Raw genomic sequence first — 18,486 nt, forward strand, 5'->3', positions numbered from 1 at the left:
AAAAAAAAAAAAAAAAAAAAAAAAAAAAAGAAAAGAAAACTGAGCTATAGGAAGAGTAAAATATTCCCAAGAACATACAGCTAGACGGTGGTTGAGGTGGGATTAGGTGGAAGATCCCCGAGGGGCACTGCTCACTCATGCCCTTCCCCAGAGCCAATGTGCACTCTGAGAGAGAAAAGTTCCTGGAGACAATCTTTCCTGCGTACCCTTTTTTTCTGTCTAGCCATGTCCTCTTCCCTTCAGAGTTGAAGCACAGAGAGACTAGAGGATAAAACTAAGAGAAACGGATACTTTCCAGACCCCAGGGATCCAGACAGACCTTAACCAAGCTAAAATCCTATTAACAAGAACAGACTTAAGGCTTAACTCAAACTTAAGGATTTCGTTCAGGTATTTACACATCAAACTGAAGGCTAAAATAAAAATCAATGAAAGACGGAGAGACAAGATTTTACTCTACTCAAACCCTGACGGCCACACGAAACCAAAGACCAATCAAAGAGGTGAAAACAATGTTATTCACAAGCAAAACAATGACAAAAAGCAGTCAGTTAAGCTCTCTCTTAACTTTTGCTTCTTCATCTATAAAATGGAAATAACAGTAATTATCTTGCAGGCAGGTTGTAAACGTAAACTGAGCAAATACATGTACATAAAGTCCTTGGCACAGACAGAGCAAAGTATTAAGTGCTCAAGAAGTGAAACCATCCCACCCATCCCAAATACACACACACCCACCCCCCCACAACACTGCCGGTAGCAATACCTCTGAGCTACTGAGTTACTGACTTCAAATACTACAGTATGGGCTGGATTTTGCATTGAAGTTTGATCATGGCTGCAGGGCAACCTGAAGAAGCAAGAATCAGACAGCTGGCCCCACTGAAGACAAAAGTCAATGCCAGACTCCATCAGGTTGGATCAGAGGAAGAGTGGTGAGCATGATGTGGTAAGTGTCAAAATCTCACAAGGCCCAGTTCCTGGTAATGAGGAAACCTAATGCCAGCCAGATTCATTATGTGATGACTCCAATAACCTCATTAAGTCATCATCAATAGAAAATCAGATGTTGGCCAGGCACAGTGGCTCATGCCTATAATCCCAGAACTTTGGGAGGCTGAGACGGGCAGATCACTTGAGGGTAGGAGTTCAAGACCAGCCTGGCCAACATGGAGAAACCCTGTCTCTACTAAAAGTACAAAAATTAGCCGAGCGTGGTGGCACACACCTGTAATCCCAGCTACTCAGGAGGTTGAGGCAAAAGAATTGCTTGAACCTGAGAAGTGCAGGTTGCAGTGAGCTGAGCTCATGCCACTCCAATCCAGCCTGGTGACAGAGCAAGACTCTGCCAAAAGAAAAAAAAAGATAAAAAAGAAAAGAAAAGAAAGGAAAAGAAAATCAGAATCAGGTGTTACCTTGAGCAACACGAAGTGCAAAACATATTTTACATATATATATATATATATTTTTTTTTTTGAGATGGAGTCTCGCTCTGTCGCCAGGCTGGAATGCAGTGGTGAGATATCTGCTCACTGTAACCTGTGCCTTCCAGGTTCAAGCAATTCTACCACCTCAGCCTCCCAAGTAGCTGGGACTACAGGCACGCACCACCACACCCAGCTAATTTTTTTATTTTTAGTAGAGACAGGGTTTCGCCATGTTGGCCAGGATGGTCTCAATCTCTTGACCTTGTGATCCACCTGCCTCAGCCTCCCAAAGTGCTGGGATTACAGGCGTGAGCCACCATGCCCAGCCCACAATTTTTTAAATTATAGGAAAGGCAATCCTAGTGGTTATTAGTTATTACATAATACAGTTAGCCCTCGATATCGATGGGTTCTAGATCTGTGAATTCAACCAACCATGGATAAAAAATATCCGGGAAAAAAATGGATGGCTGCATCTGTATTAAACATGTACAGGCTTTTTGTCTCATTATTCCCTAAAAAATACATTTTAATAACTACTTACATAGCATTTACACTGTATTTAGGGATCATAATTAAACTGGAGATGATTTAAAGTATACGAAAGAATAAGCACAGGTTATACACAAATACTATGCCATCTTATATAAGAGACTTGAGTTGGAATTTTGATATCTTCGAGGGGTCCTAGAATCAATCCCCTCATGGAGACTGAGGGACGACTGTATTCACATTTTTTTAAAAGACCCAGATTTGTGGCCCAAACTCACAGCTGATTCAATCCATCAGAAAATGTTTTTCAGCCAGTGCTGTAATCCCAGCACCTTGGGAGGCCAAGGCAGGAAGACTGCTTGAGGCCAATAGTTCAAGGCTACCGTGAGCTATGATTGTGCCATTGCATTCCAGCCTAGGCAACAAAGCAAGACGCCATCTCTATAAAAAATTTTAAAATTAGGCAGACGGGCTGGGCACGGTGGCTCATGACTGTAATCACAGCACTTCGGGAGGCCGAGGCAGGTGGCTCATGAGGTCAGGAGATCGAGACCATCCTGGCCAACATGGTGAAACCCCGTCTCTACTAAAATACAAAAAAAAAAAAAATTATCCAGGCATGATGGTGCATGCCTGTAGTCCCAGCTACTCGGGAGGCTGAGGCAGGGGGATCGCTTGAATCCAGTATGTGGAGGCCCCTGTGAGCCGAGATCACGCCACTGCAGTCCAGCCTGGCAACAGAATGAGACTCCGTCTCAATTAAAAAAAAAAAAAAAAATTAGGCAAACTTGGTGGTGCATGCCTGTAGTCCTACTACTCAAAAGACTGAGTGAGGTTGGAAGATAGCTTGAGCTACAATTCCACCACTGTACTTCAGCCTGGGCAACAGAGCAAGATCCTCTCTTGGAAAAAAAAAAAAAAAAGTTTTTTTCTGCATGATGATGACTTGCCTGTTAAAGAGAGAGAGGTTTATGGGCAAACTGGTGCAGTAGAATGACAATCAAACCCCACCACAAGCCAATTTGAAAGTACCAATATGAGGATAAAAAACACTGAAGACAGAAGTTATAGGAAATGAGTTTTATGGATTACAGTGGGAACACCCCACACATATATCCAAAAAATCTTGGATTTAGCTTCTACTATATCATTCTGCTAGTACTAGTAGCATTATACCAAACTTACAATTTGGTAAATACATTCCTCTCAGCAAACACAGATATTTTTAAGTGACTGTGAAATTTCACCCAAAAAATCAGGTCTTCATAAATATCTGCCAATTGAATGAGAAGACGCTAGGGTACCTGGACTGCTATTTTCATCAGTTTTCTTTGTAAATGAACTACAAATTTTACAAAAGAGCATATGTTGAAGAGAAAGGTAACTGGAAATGATGGTAACTGAAGACAATCACAAGTCAAGTCTAACATCACAATGGATAAGGAAAAGGCATCTTTTTTGTTGTTTGTTTTTTTGAGACAGAGTCTTGCTCTGTCGCCGGGGCTGGAGTATAATGGCGTGATCTTGGCTCACTGCAACCTCTGCCTCCCGGGTTCAAGCAGTTCTCCTGCCTCACCCTCCCAAGTAGCTGGGGTTACAGCCACAGTCCCCACCCTGGAAAAGACATCTTTTAAAAAGACAGCTCTATCAATTTGGTTGACAAAACATAACTAGTAAAAGCACTGGACCTGATTTTTTATATACTCCTTCTTTTAAAAAGAAAAACTTAGGCCAAGTGCGGTGGCTCATGCCTGTAATCCCAGCAGTCTGGGAGGCCGAGGGGGGCGGATCATCTGCAGTCGGGAGTTCCAAACCAGCCTGACCCACACAGAGAAACCCCATTTCTACTAAAAATACAAAATTAGCCGAGAATGGTGGTGCATGCCTGTAAACCCAGCTACTCAGGAGGCTGAGGCAGGAGAATCGCTTAAACCCGGGAGGTGGAGGTTGCGGAGAGCCGAGATCATGCATTGCACTCCAGCCTGGGCAACAAGAGCAAAACTCTGTCTCAAAAAGAAATAAAAAAGAAAAACTTAAACCTTAACATGAAGCATTAAGCCCTGGATCCATTTACTTGAAAAGTCTTTTGAAACTCTGCTCTGGGTCTGCTAAAGATGGCAAGAGAGACTGCTGATGAGTGACTAGCAAGAAAACTATTCTCCAGCTGAGTCTTAAACACACAATTATGGAGATAGCGATAGATTAAAAAGTAACAAATGTGGAATCTCTGCCAATTTCAATATCTAAAGTATTTTCATTTGTAGGTAAAAAGTAATAGGCCTATTCCATTACTGTTAGGTATACAGGACCCATAGGTATTTTCAGAGCTACTTAGCTAGAATACTACCTTTTCCTTATACTTCCACCACTGGGGACGCAGACATCTTTTTGGTAGCCATGATTCCACATAAAATAGGACCCTTAAAGGCCTTGCAAACAGAACACCTCAGTCCTGTCCGGGCATGTTGGCACCTGCCTGTAATCCCAACACTTTGGGAGCCCAAGGTGGGCAGATCTCTTAAGCCCAGGAATTTGAGACCAGCCTGGGAAACATGGCAAGACTCCGTCTCTACAAAAAATACAAAAATTAACTGGGCATGATATCATGAGCCTGTAGTCCCAGCTACTTAGGAGACCAAGGTGGGAGGATTGCTTGAGCCCAGGAGGCTGAAGTTACAATAACCTGTGATTGCATCATTATTCCAGCCTGAGTGACAGAGTGAGACTCCATCTCAGAAAACAAACAACCACCCACAAAAAAACCACCTCATCTCAGTTTTAGGCCAGTCATTTAACCACTATAAAATCATCAGTAAAATGGGCACTAATACCTGTATTGAAGGATTGTGAAGATAAAAGTACCAAGGATTATGGAAAGTAATATTTCCCATCCCATAATCCCAGGCTTCAAGATAGCATCCATAATCATTTGAACCAGCCAGATAATACTGTCTGAAAATCATTTTATGGGCAAACTAATTATTATTTGAGAATGCAAGTTTTGGCTGTGAATCACTAATGAGGGAGGGAATTGTTTAAAAAAACAAGCAGAGTTGGAAATAACTTCAAATACACAGGCTTTTGGTTTCTTGCCAATTGTTTAGATTCACTTCCCTTGTACAAACTTTGGCCCTGGTAGTCCATCTGGCAGTTTATGTAGCTCATGGGTCCAAAAGTAATTTTTATCATTTTGAACTGGTTGTGGGGGGCATGGGGACCACTTAAATTTTCTCACAGGTAAAATTCATGAACACATGCACCTACATGAGATGAGAATTTTCTAGAAGTCTGAAAAAGCAATATGGGAGCTGCAGGGAAGTCCCCCACATTATCTAAACTAATATATTATGTGGCATAGACGTAAAGGCATTCTCCTTATCTAACTTTCCTGTATTCCAGGGAATTTGCCAATTAAAAAAAAAAAAGAGCCTACCTCACTTTATGTAGTCAAAGTCTTCCCAGAGGACTTTGTGTTACATTCTTGGGTAAAAGGAAGAAGTCCCAGTTGCATAATAACCAAGAGCAAAGACTCTGGGGCCTGTCTGACTGGGTTCAAAACTAAGGTCTAACTTTTACTAGCTTACTGCACCTTGGCAAGCTACTTCGTCTCTTTGTGCTTCAGTTTCCTCATCAGTAAAATGGCAATACTACCAGTGCCTTCCTCAAACAGTTGTTATGGCCGGGTGCGGTGGCTCATGCTTGCAATTCTAACACTTCAGGAGGCTGAAGCAGGAGGATCGCTTGAGCTCCAGAATTTGAGACCAACCTGGACAACACAGTTGAGATCTCATCTCTATTTTTCTTATTAAAAAAACAAAAGAGTTGTTATGAAGACAAAATAGAGTTAATATTTGTGAAGTGCTTAGAAGGGTATAGCATGAAGTAAGTGGTATAAAAGCAACCATTAAACTTAAATAAATCCCTAATTAATCTTCCAGTAAAATTTTATCTAAGCACATAGTAAGTGGTGGCTTAAGTCTCATCCAAAGAGACTGATTCTCCAAGTGGCCAAATGCAGTGCTTCATAAGCAAAAGTTTTGGAATCACAGAGATGCCAGGCTCTGCACTCCTCTGTGTGGCCCTGGGTTAGTCACTTTAACCTCTCTCTTAACTTTTGCTTCTTCATGTGTAAAATGGAAATAACAACAATTGTCTTGCAGGCATGTTGTGAAGATAAACTGAGTAAATACATGTACGTAAAGTCCTTGGCACAGACAGAGCAAAGTATTAAGTGCTCAAGAAGTGAAACCATCCCACCCATCCCAAATACACACACACCCACCCCCCCACAACACTGCCGGTAGCAATACCTCTGAGCTACTGAGTTACTGACTTCAAATACTACAGTATGGGCTGGATTTTGCCTTGAAGTTTGATCATGGCTGCAGGGCAACCTGAAGAAGCAAGAAGCAGGCGGCTGGCCCCACTGAGGACAAAAGTCAATGCACAGACTCCATCAGGCTGGATCAGAGGAAGAGTGGTGAGCATGATGTGGATAGTTATGAGCAAAGCCAGGACTGCGGCTCCTCCCTAGGCACAGCTAAGAGTTAAAGATCTAAAAACCACATCAGAAAGTCTGAGAACCTTTTAGACACTCAGGTAAACAGCCCTGAACTGATCTGTTTTGTAATCTTTTCTGGCCCTTAGTCTTTTTGTAAATAGGTCTCAATTATAATTTAAAAGAAAAAATACATTTGCAAACCAGACTGGGCAACATAGCAAGACCTCATCTCTACTTTACAAAATAACAAAGCTTTTTTTCTAATTACTTCTTTTTTTTTTTAAATAGAAACTGGGTCTCACTATGTTGCCCAGGCTGCTCTCAAACTCCTGGGCTCAAGTGATCCTCCGGCCTCAACCTCCCAAAGTGCTGGGATTATAGGTGTTAGCCACCATGCCAGGCCATAAAGCTGTTTTTATTTTATTCTGCCTGGAGCATATTGCTGTATGCATTTGTATTATTAATGGCCCTCTTCTAAACATTTGGTCTCTGAAAAAGAACCAGTAAAGCCCTAAGTTAACCATTAAAAGTCCTGGGCTTGCACAAAGTTTACTTTCTGAATATAAGTAGTATTTAGCAACCATAAATCAGTACATTACTTCCCAGTCAGAAGGACCCAGGAGATGTAAGGGGCCTCAGAATTATTATGAGTCCTCAAATTCAACAATATGTATGTTTCTTGTTGTTGATTTTGAGGTGTAATTTGAATATTCAGCTGTTGATTTCTGCAACGGCTGAATATTGAAACTACATCTACCATTCTACTGAATATATCAAATGTTATAAGCAGAATGTACACACTAACTTATCCACATGTGTGTTCATCACAGAGCTGTTCTAATAGCAGAAAACGAAAAACAAACTCATGTTCCATGTCAGGAAAGGGGTTAAATTAATTACAATTCATACACACCACGGATATCACATCCATTTAAAACGAGGTTGAGGAGGAGAGAAAATATAGCAAAGTGGTTTCACAATATAGTTAGTGAAAACGTGAGACAAAGTATGTACAAAATAATGTCATTTCTGTTAAAAAAAAAAAAGTTTGCACAGAAAAAAAAACAAGAATGTACACCAAAATTTCAAATTAATTTCTGTAGGAAGTAGAATTATAACTGATTTTATTTTCTTCTTTGTGCATTTGTCTTGCAATTTTTCTACCATAAAGGCAGAGGTTTACAGTCCCCCTATCAACAATTCAGAAATCCAAAAAGCTCTGAAAATATATTTTCATAAGTTAGCAGCAAATTCATTTAACTGCAAAACCTGACCTACACTGATATGAAGCTGCTCCATATTTATCCTATTTAGTGAATATTTACAGGCTTTGCTGTAGAAATATAACGTTTCCAGGGTGCTGCCACAATCCCACTAGAGACTCAATATACAATATTGAGTCAGCACCCTGAAAACATATCTGGCCCCAAGGTTTCAAACAAAGGATTGTGGACCTGGATTGCTTTGTAACTTTGCCACCACTGCCAATTTTCAGGCTTTTAAAAATAGTACTCTTCACAGTTTAAAAGGTTGGGAGCTTCTGCTATGAATTATTATAAATGTTAAAATGGCAACATCAATAAAAGATAAGTCCTTAACAGGGTCCTCACTCTGATTCATCAAGGGTGGAAAGCATCTGGCTCCCATCAGATGATTCTAGCAGCCGAGGTTTACCAAGTTCTTGCCATGTGCCAGAGATTAGATGCCTTACATCCTTTAGCTTATTTAATGCTGCTTTAGAAGATAGGTACCATCCCAGGCCCATTATACACATGAAGACACAGAGGCTCAGAAAAGTGACTTAATTTGCCTAAGTCACAAGGCAGAGTTGGGTCAGAGCCTGATCCTTAGCCGCCATAGTATGTCCTCACCACTTAAGCAAGCCAGGAGGCAGTTCTGCTTCCTGGATCAGTGGTAATAATAGCACAAACAGATACAACTATCTTGTTTCAAAGCAGAGACAACTGACTTGTTTTAAAGACAACTGACTTTTTTGATTTGTAAACTAAACAAACTTGATCTACAAATTACTGAGAAAGGATAAATATGAAGCCATACCATATAATTTCTAGTATTACTACCATTAACTCTAACCACACCAAAGTTATGTGAAGATGTTCTATGAATGTAACATATTATACGATATAATTTTCTCTACCACAGAAAATCTCCCAATAATCCTTTGGAAATCAGTGTGGGAAATATTTTCTGAGAGCTCTCCAAAAAAGAGACCAAGTTCCTACCCACAGGAGAGCCTGATTTTTCTAAGAACAAACTCTCTACTGTCTACTTCTGGGGTTTCCTTAGTGTTTCTGGGCTACAAAACCCAGTAATTTACTTTCCCTACGAAAGACTAGGGCAGAAATAGCCTGGACTTCCTTTCTGCAAACCAAAATTCACAGCTGTTTGGGGTGAACAATCCAATGTGGGAAAAAGAACCTCTTGAAGGGATTTTTCTGGCCAAGAATCCAACTTTCACTAGGACCATAACCTCCTATGACCCTTGAACATGCTGAAGCTACTAGATACAAGTCAAATTCTTCAGATCACAAGCTTGTTTCATTGTTTCCTGTCTCTAATTTTTGCAACTAAGAGAGTAAAAACTGAACTTCAGTTGGAGGATGCGAAAAAGGGAGACCACTGACTTTAAATCTTAAACTTTGTAGTAAATTTTCTTTTCATGGCAGCCTCAACCTTCCACCTTCTGGGCTCTAGCAATGCTCCCACCTCTGTGTGTCTGCTTCCTGAGTAGCTGGGACCACAGGTGCATGCCATCACACTCAGCTAATTTTTTATTTTCATTTTTTTTTTTTTTGAGATGGAGTTTTGCTCTTTTTTGCCCAGGCTGGAGTGCAGTGGCACGATTTCAGCTCACTGCAACCTCCGCCTCCCAGGTTCAAACAATTCTCCTGCCTCAGCCTCCCAAGTAGATGTGATTACAGACGCAGGCCACCACATGTAGCTAATCTTGTATTTTTAATAGAGACAGGGTTTTACCATATTGGCCAGGCTGGTCTCAAACTCCTGACCTCAGGTGATCCACCTGCCTCAGGCTCCCAAAGTGCTGGGATTACAGGTGTGAGCCACTGCGCCTGACCTAATTTTTTTATTTTTTGTAGAAACCAGGTCTTGCCATGTTGCCCAGGCTGGGAAAATTATCTTTAATTCTAAGTAAATGCCTTATTCAGTTTAAGATTAGGGCCGGGCGCGGTGGCTCAAGCCTGTAATCCCAGCACTTTGGGAGGCCGAGACGGGCGGATCACGAGGTCAGGAGATCGAGACCATCCTGGCTAACATGGTGAAACCCCATCTCTACTAAAAATACAAAAACTAGCTGGGCGAGGTGGCGGGCGCCTGTAGTCCCAGCTACTCCGGAGGCTGAGGCAGGAGAATGGCGTAAACCCGGAAGGCGGAGCTTGCAGTGAGCCGAGATCCGGCCACTGCACTCCAGTCCGGGCGACAGAGCGAGACACCGCCTCAAAAAAAAAAAAAGATTAGGCACCTTCTAGATTTTTACATAGAAAGTAACTACCACAGAAGTCATTTCTAGGCATGTTACCTTTTTTTGTTTCCTTTGTTTTTCAACAGGGGAACCACACTCTGCTTTAGAGAAAGCAAAAATGTAAGTACAGCAATTCCAAAATGCAGGAACAGGGCTGCCATCCGAACAAAATCACACTTAAAGAGAGTATTTTAAGACATTCTTGGCCAGGCGTGGGGGTTCACACCTGTAGTAATTCCAGCACTTTGGGAGGCCGAGGCAGGCGGATCACTTGAGGTCAGGAGCTCGAGACTAGCCTGGCCAACATAGTGAAACCCTGTCTCTACTAAAATACAAATATTAGCCAGGTGCAGTGGTGCACGCCTGTAATCACAGCTACTCAGGAGGCTGAGGCACAAGAATTGCTTGAACCTGGGAGGCAGAGGTTGCAGTGAGCTGAGATTGCACCACTGTACTCCAGTCTGGATGAAGGAGTGAGACACTGTCTCAGGAAAAAACAAAACAAAACAAAACAAAAAAAGGCCCGGCGCGGTGGTTAACGCCTGTAATCCTAGCACTTTGGGAGGCCGAGGAGGGTAGATTGCCTGAGCTCAGGAGTTCGAGACCAGCCTGGGCAAAACGGTGAAATCCCGTCCCTACTAAAATACAAAAATTTAGCCAGGGGTGGCAGCATGCGCCTGTAATCCCAGCTACTCAGGAGGCTGAGACAGGAGAATCCCTTGAACCTGGGAGGTGGAGGTTGCAATGAGCCGAGATCGCGCCATTGCACTCCAGCCTGGGCGACAGAGAGAGACTCCGTTTCAAAAAAAAAGAAAGAAAAGAAAAAAAAAGACATTCTTGAAAAACGATTTTTAATTAATTATGATAGTTTAGTGGAAGACCCGGAAAACTGTTATGCTAGTGGATAGTTGCATTTTATCTTGTTTTTGCATTCTCTTAGAAGAGCAGGAACTTATACAAATCCACAAGATCTGTTTCCAGGCCCTTCCATTCTACAATCCTTACATGGTCAGTGTTGCCCTCTTCCTTAAGATGTTAAAATCATTTTGCTCAAAATAGGCACTTTCGAAAGAAATCTGACACAGTAGTGGGCAAAAGTAAAAAGGTCAGCATGAGAAAAGGCTGTCATGCCATTATAATCTCCAAGCTTCAGATCCATTCTGGGAATGAATAAAGGACCATTTCAATAGAATGGTTATGCTAATCACTGTTTAAAAAATAATAACAATAACAAGAGGAAGAACTCTAGTCTGGCATGGTGGCAGGTGCCTGCAGTCCCAGTAGCTTAGGAGGATGAGGCAGGAGGATCAATTGAGCCCAAGAGTTTAAGGTCAGCCTGGACAATATCAGCAAGACTCCTGTCTCAGAAATTTTTTTAATTAAAAAAACAAAAACCAAAGTCCTTAAATAAGTATTAGGAAGCTTTCTTTAAAACAATGAATTACTTGTCATATATTCCGACATTTGGGAGAATCTATTATTATCCTCCAAATGAGATCCATTTTTCAAAATTTTTCATGCTTCATTCCTTATTTCAGAACATTTTCACATCTTGGGAAATTCATACATGTTTTTGGAATAGTTTTCTTTTTTCTTTTTCTTTTTTTCCCCCAACAAAATGGCAGCATAAAAATTAGTTTACAGCCACATTCACTGCTACTATCTATAAATTTTCAGATTCTCCAGCAAGTCTCCTTGGTTTCCTCTTTTCTTATTCACCCTTCTCATGCTTGAGAAATTAAGCATAAAATATTCCTAAACCATGACATAATCTCCTCAACTGTGATCTTTGGTTTAGTTTCTCTGTGCTTCTGAACCCTAAGAAGTACATTTCACTTTACTCTTCCATTCATATACATCAGTATTTAGTTCATAATTCAATTTACAGTTTGAAGCTATTGTGACTGGTTTTCTTTTTTCTTTTTTTTTGCAGGGGGTGGTGGTGGGGGCATGTGGTCTGGCTCTGTCACCCAGGCTGGAATGCAGTGGAACAATCTTGGCTCACTGCAGCCTCAACCTCCCAGATTCAAGCAATTCTCTCACATCAGCCTCCCGAGTAGCTGGGACTACAGGTGCACACCATCACGCCTGGCTAATGTTTGTATTTTTTGTAGAGATCAGGTTTCAGCACGTTGCCCAGGCTGGTTTCAAACTCCTGGGCTCAAGTGATCCACTTGCCTCAGCCTCCCAAAGTGTTGGGATTACAGAGGCAAGCCACTGTGCCCTGCCATGATTGGTTTTAACATTTTTGGCCTTTTAGTTGATATAATTTACTTTTAACCAAATCTTACTATATTCTTATACAGGAGTTTCCTTTTTGAAAATCAGTGTTTCACTATAACTCTAAACATAGCAAACTCTCTTGTTACATGAGAATTTGAGTGCCTACTACGTCCCCAGAGCTAAAAAATACTGTAAGTTAAGAAGTTTGGGGCCGGGCGCGGTGGCTCAAGCCTGTAATCCCAGCACTTTGGGAGGCCGAGACGGGCGGATCACGAGGTCAGGAGATCGAGATCATCCTGGCTAACATGGTGAAACCCCGTCTCTACTAAAAAATACAAAAAACTAGCTGGGCGAGGTGGCAGGCGCCTGTAGTCCCAGCTTACTCGGGAGGCTGAGGCAGGAGAATGGCGTAAACCCCGGAGGCGGAGCTTGCAGTGAGCTGAGATCCGGCCACTACACTCCAGCCTGGGCGACAGAGCAAGACTCCGTCTCAAAAAAAAAAAAAAAAAAAAAAAAAAAAAAAGAAGTTTGATAGAATGCCTGTCCCAGGCTCCCAAGGTATAGACCAAAGGCATGCATCCATTAAACAATCAGAAAATGAGTTAGTATTATATAAAGTATAATCCATGCAATCCAGAGCCTCTGTAAGCCTAGACATTTTGGATAACTGTGCTTTCTAGATAATCTATTGCTTATCCTTTTAAGTAACAAAAATTATATTTAAACCATTTTGGATAGAAAACTATGTATTTTTCTTCTTTCACTAACAAGATATATTGAACATAATTTAATCTTTATTTGATGGTTACCAGTCATAATAAACATAAATCATAGCACAAAGATAAAGTAAACTGATGCTTGGGGCTTACATAGGTATATAGGGCTATATACACCTATGTTAATAGCTTCAAACAGCCAGAAGGTAGGATAAATTATGCTAAATTTGTATGCTTTCTCTGTCTCCTTTTTGTTGACCTGTGACGCAGACATATCATACTACTATAAACTCTGTAAGGGAACAGAAAATGTATGAAGAGAGGGCCTAATTCTGATAGAGCACCTACAATGTCCCAGGTCTCAGACATATTTTGCAGCGCATCTAGCAATCACTTGGCCTGGCACAAAGTACATCATAGGTAAACATTGGGTATATGAATGATTCCTCTCCCTTATTTACTCTTTCTAATCTGCCATGCTTGGAAAACAGATCCCCAAGCATGAAAAAACACCATTTAAAATGTGTCAGGCAGGGCACTGTGGCTCACATCTGTAATCCCAGCACTTTGGGAGGCTGAGGCAGGAAGATAGTTTGAGCCCAGGAGTTCGAGACTAGCCTAGGCAACATAGTGAGACCTCAGCTCTACAAAAATAAAAATAAATAATGTGTCTGGCATGGTACTTTGCACAGAACAGGTGCAACACAGCAAAACTGTATGTGCTGAACTGAGGATGACTACGATTGAGGAGTTAGAATATGCCAGGAATTATGGTAAGTCCCTTACACACATTATCTAAGATGATACCTATAAGGCAGATAGTATTATCCCCATTTTACAGATGCAGAAATTGAGTATCAAAGTGGTTAACCTGAATAATGTCAAGCAGCTGGTGAGTGGTGGCAGTGGAATGTGAATCCAGGAAGTCTGACACAAGAACAAGTGGTCTTAAATATAATGCTATACTGTCTCTGAATAAATATCCAGTAAATAAGGAAAGCTGGAAGAACACAAAGTTTATAACAACATTTTTTTCTAGTAGAAAGTCTTTGCTGACTTTCTGGTTCTCAGGTGTAGTATCAAGCAGTGAGGGTTACTACATGTAAACATTATTCTGACAGGCCAAAGCAATCAGCTGTGAAAGCTAGGCAAGCAAAGTACACCGCAGATGATGTACTCCAAAGACGTGGAAGCCTGAGAGATCTGTGTGTATTAGGGTCATCAGGAAGGGCTTTAAGAAGTTAAAACCTAAGCCCAAGCTGTGTAGAGGAAAAGGGATGGGTAAAAGAGGGCATTTTGTAGCTTAAGAATAAACACAAAGCCTTTGTGGAATATGAGGTGGGGGAACATAAACAGGTGAATACACAAACACATACGCGGTTTGGAACAATTATTCCACTGCAACTGTAAGCTCCTATTCCTGCCAGCTTTACTTCATTACTCAAACACCTGGACAAAGGCAAGTTACAGTTGGCAGTACAAGTAGGAGTAGAATATGGCAGCTAATACAAAGGCCAAATCTGAAGCTATGATTCCACAGCTCTCATTAAATAATCCAGGGTCTTTAGGGGAGAGAGGGTTGGGGGTAGAGGTAACCTACCCTTTACTATGCCCAAATCTAAAAAGGGAGGACATACTGACCTAGGCATGGTCTCATTTGCTCAGAAATCTTTCACTAGCTTTAATCAGAGTCACCTCTAATTAGTGTAACTAGTGCCTCCAGATCCTCCCTGCCCCTAGGAGTCACAGGAATGAGAGGTTGGGAAGCTCTTAGGCATTTACCCTCTCTACAAAAGACACAGAAGAAAGTCAAGGGGAGCCAGCTCTCTAACTCTGGGGAACAGAGAGTTAACACCCACATTTTACAGCAGAGACAGGACACATCAGCAAGAGGCCCAAAGTAGAAGCACTGTGCTCAACAGGTTTCCTAGTATTGCTTAACTATATTAACTACATGGCAGTTAAATCCTCAGCAGAATTTCAACAGTCTCTGAGTGAGTGCACCAAGAATAACTTGACCTGAGGCTGGGCACGGTGGTTCACGCCTGTAATCCCAGTATTTTGGGAGGCCGAGGCAGGCGGATCACGAGGTCAAGAAATTGAGATCAGCCTGGCTAACATGGTGAAACTCCACCTCTACAAAAAATACAAAAATTAGCTGGGTGTGGTGGCGCGTGCCTGTAGTCCCAGCTACTTGGGAGGTTGAAGCAGGAGAATCGCTTGAACCCAGGAAGGCAGAAGTTGCAGTGAGTTGAGATAGTCCAGACTGTGAACAAAGCGAGACTCCGTCTCCGTCTCCAAAAAAAAAATAATAATAATAATAATTTGACCTGTACTTGAAGGTGGGAGATATAAGAAACTTCTCACTTTAGCAGGATATGCTGAGGGTTAAGATATCTCTGGAAAATCTCCAAATGCTATGTCATCAACTCATTAAAGACAGAGGCATCCCCAAACCTGTACAGTCTTGTCACCTTTCAGACATCAGAACTGCAGAGTGGCAAATCCAGGTAAGATCCAAAGCCCAATTCATGCATTCACTGTACATTTATTGAACACCTGTAAGTTGTCAGGCACTGATCTAGGGACTGAGAATATAAACATGATATATGGATGTATACCCATCCATTATGATTTACCTTTATTATGCCCAGTCTCTCAAGAGCCCAGGCAGGAAGTTCTTCTGTTGCCTCAGGAGCACCAAATAAGTTTCCGTTCTCATTTCTGTGCCTCTGATCATGGGGTACCCACCTGGAACATGCCCATAACTCACCTACCCAAATCCTCACATCCTTCAAGACCAGCTTAAGTCTCTCTCCTTTTAGAAGCCTTGACCTCCACTCCATCCCTAAATGATGTCTCTGTTCTCTGAGCTGCTAGCAATTACAGTGAGTGATACCATCCACTATCCATTTATTTAGAAATTTATTGTCCTCCAATTGATACTTTTATTTCTTCAACAAATCTTAAGTACCTACTTATATTGCTTTTAAAATCTTCCTGTAAAGACCTGGGTTGGTACTCAGTGCTTAATATCTAATAATAACAATTTATTAGCGCCTTAGGCTTCTGTGGTCCAAGCTCACTCAAACTGAAGTTACATAAAGTAATGGGGAACAAAAGCTAACGAAGCCATTTCTAAATGAACTTCCACTTCTTAAAAACCTCAAAAGAACAAGGAAGGAAAAAGAAATCAGGCCATGAAAGCGCTGCTGAACCAACACATTTAACTCACACTGACAGAGCACCTCCAATCCCCCTTCGAAGCCACACAAAACTGATCTTTTCCCCTCGGTCCTTACAGCTCCAGATTGAAGCATTTAACAACAGACCTTGGAAAAGTTTACAGCATTCCTCGGTTTCCTAAACAAGTCTCTCTGCCTTTAGTTCTAGATGAATAAGCCCCCGGATGAATCCTGCATATGCCACTTAGACTCATTCAATAAGGTTCACTACAAGGAACTACAATTTGAACTTCAAGCACAAGAGAGGCTCAAAGACGAACATCTTGAAAATGATAAATCCAGAGGCAATTTTAATACAAACAAAAGCGAGGGGGCGGGCGCGGTGGCTCACGCCTGTAATCCTAGCACTTTGGGAGGCCGAGGCGGGCGGATCGTGAGGTCAAGAGCTCGACACCAGCCTGGTCAACATGGTGAAACCCCGTCTCTACTAAAATACAAAAATTAGCCGGGTGTCGTGGCGGGCGCCTGTAATCCCAGCTACTCGGGAGGCAGACGCAGGAGAATCGCTTGAACCCGGGAGGTGGATGTTGCAGTAAGCCGAGATCGCGCCACTGCACTCCAGCCTGGGTGATAGGACAAGTCTCCGTCGGGGGGGGGGGGGGGGGGGGGGAGTAAGGTCCTGCGTAGCCTGGTGGAAGGTTCCAAGTTCCTAAGAGAAGAAAATCAATAGAATTTCCTCCAGAGGAGCCTCGAGATTCTACAAGGCGTGGGAGTTTCTGCAGGAGGTGAGGGACAGCATATGTATATATATGATATACATACTTGCTCCAAATTGGCTTTTGTGAGCTACGACAGCTGGGATCCTGTAGCGAGCGAGGGTGAAGCCCGGCTGTGCCATGCGGCGGAGGCTGCCACCTGGGCACTCCCACCATTCTTCGCAGCCGGCTCAGAACGGGAGACCAGGCGAGCCCGGAGCAGCGTGGACTCGGACTCGCGCGCCCTCCGGTATCCTGACCCGCGCGCCGCCTGCCTCGCCCCGGGCACGCCACAAGCCCACCCGCCCGAGTCTCAGGACCCCCGATCTCTCTGGAGACCCAAGAGACGGGTGGGGGAGAAGGGGTCTGCAGGCAGGGGCCCAGCCCCGGCGCGTACCCACCTGAGCAGACTGGAGAGGGGGTGGCTGGAAGAGCCGAGGCCGCCGCCGCCGCCGCCCCCAGAGCCGCCGCCGCCGCCGCCGCCGCCCCCAAAGCCAGAGGAGAGCCGCTTCCCGGACAGCAGCTTCTCCACCGCCGGGAGGTGCCCGGTGCGGGCCGCCTCCAGCAGCTCCTGCTCCTTCCCCATCCCCAGGGCCGCCACCCACTGGACCCCCCTCCCCGGGGCTGCAGCCGAGCCTGCTCGGGCTCCCAAACTTTCCGTCTCCGGGCAACGCACCCCCCAAACCGGCTGGGGACACCACCCCCCTCCCTGCCTTTTCCCCACGAGCGCGTCACTTCCGGGATCCGGCGTCACGCGTCACCGCGCCCCCGCGTCCCGCCCCCTAGCTCACCTAGCTGGGCGGGGCTCCGCGGACCAGCGCAGGTGGATTTTGCTGTGCCGAGACAGGCCTCTCGGGGTATGGGGACAGCGCCTTGTAGGCCCCCATTATATAGGTGGAAAGGGACAAACAGGCCCACCTGTACGCGCCTCCCGAAGTGCGCTCCTTCCCCAAACGTTTTGGGAGCTCCTGGGACAGGAAATACGGCAATTCGTCCAGGCAGCGTAGAAACAAAGAGATAAATATGGTAACGCGCACCTACATTTCCAAGGCCATTCTTTAAGCACGCATAAATTAAATATGTAATAGGTGCTGGGACCTAGTCATACCCAGGTGAATAAAACGCCCTCCCCCTCGTATCTCTATGAGGGAAGAGAAGAAAATTTTTAAATAGAAATATCCTCACCACTTCATCCTCCCAGTACATGAACTAGTTCATTAAAGTGAAACGTTAAAAGGAGACACCTTCCTGTCTAGGCTTTCTCTTAGTTTTGGTAAGATTAACCAAAATGATAGAAAAGTGTCAGACTTGTAGAAACAAACCTCAATCTTGAATACTTGCGAACTGAAAAAAAATCATTTAATTGGATAGAAACTATGTGTGTTTTGTTCCCTGGTACTAGCACTGTTTCTAAATCGAAATACGCAGTCAATAGTTGTGGATGAATAAATGAATTGGATAAATTCTGCTCAAGCTATATGACTTTTTGTTGTTAAGGTGCTTGCGGAATGGAGCGGAAATGCTAGCAATTCCATATACACACAGACCCGCGGTTTCGGGCCAGTTGAAATACACAAGGTTGAGTCCTTGCCTCAAAGTTTACCAATCCCGGGTAGCCTCATTCCACGACACCGCCATACAACGGAACTGAGTTTTCTCCCGGTCCCCCAACTTTACTCTGAGGG

General features: G+C 43.3%; 1 protein-coding gene across 4 annotated transcripts in view; it reads right to left on the reverse strand.

Annotated features, from left to right (window-relative positions):
* The window catches only part of ANKS1A (ankyrin repeat and sterile alpha motif domain containing 1A), a 198,160-nt gene extending 180,629 nt beyond the window's left edge, over nt 1-17,531 (reverse strand). For 3 of the 4 annotated variants that reach the window (XM_023212578.2, XM_023212580.2, XM_023212577.2), the window contains exon 1: nt 17,203-17,525. In XM_023212578.2, coding sequence (XP_023068346.1) covers nt 17,203-17,387 — 185 coding nt within the window. In that variant the 5' untranslated portion in view covers nt 17,388-17,525. Of the gene's footprint in view, nt 1-17,202 lie in introns of all 4 variants that reach the window. The other variant, XM_023212581.3, reaches the window with a different exon arrangement.
* Between the last annotated feature and the right edge of the window lie 955 nt (nt 17,532-18,486).

This window comes from Piliocolobus tephrosceles, chromosome 5 (genome assembly GCF_002776525.5).
Source record: "Piliocolobus tephrosceles isolate RC106 chromosome 5, ASM277652v3, whole genome shotgun sequence".
Classification (NCBI taxonomy): Eukaryota; Metazoa; Chordata; class Mammalia; order Primates; family Cercopithecidae; genus Piliocolobus; species Piliocolobus tephrosceles.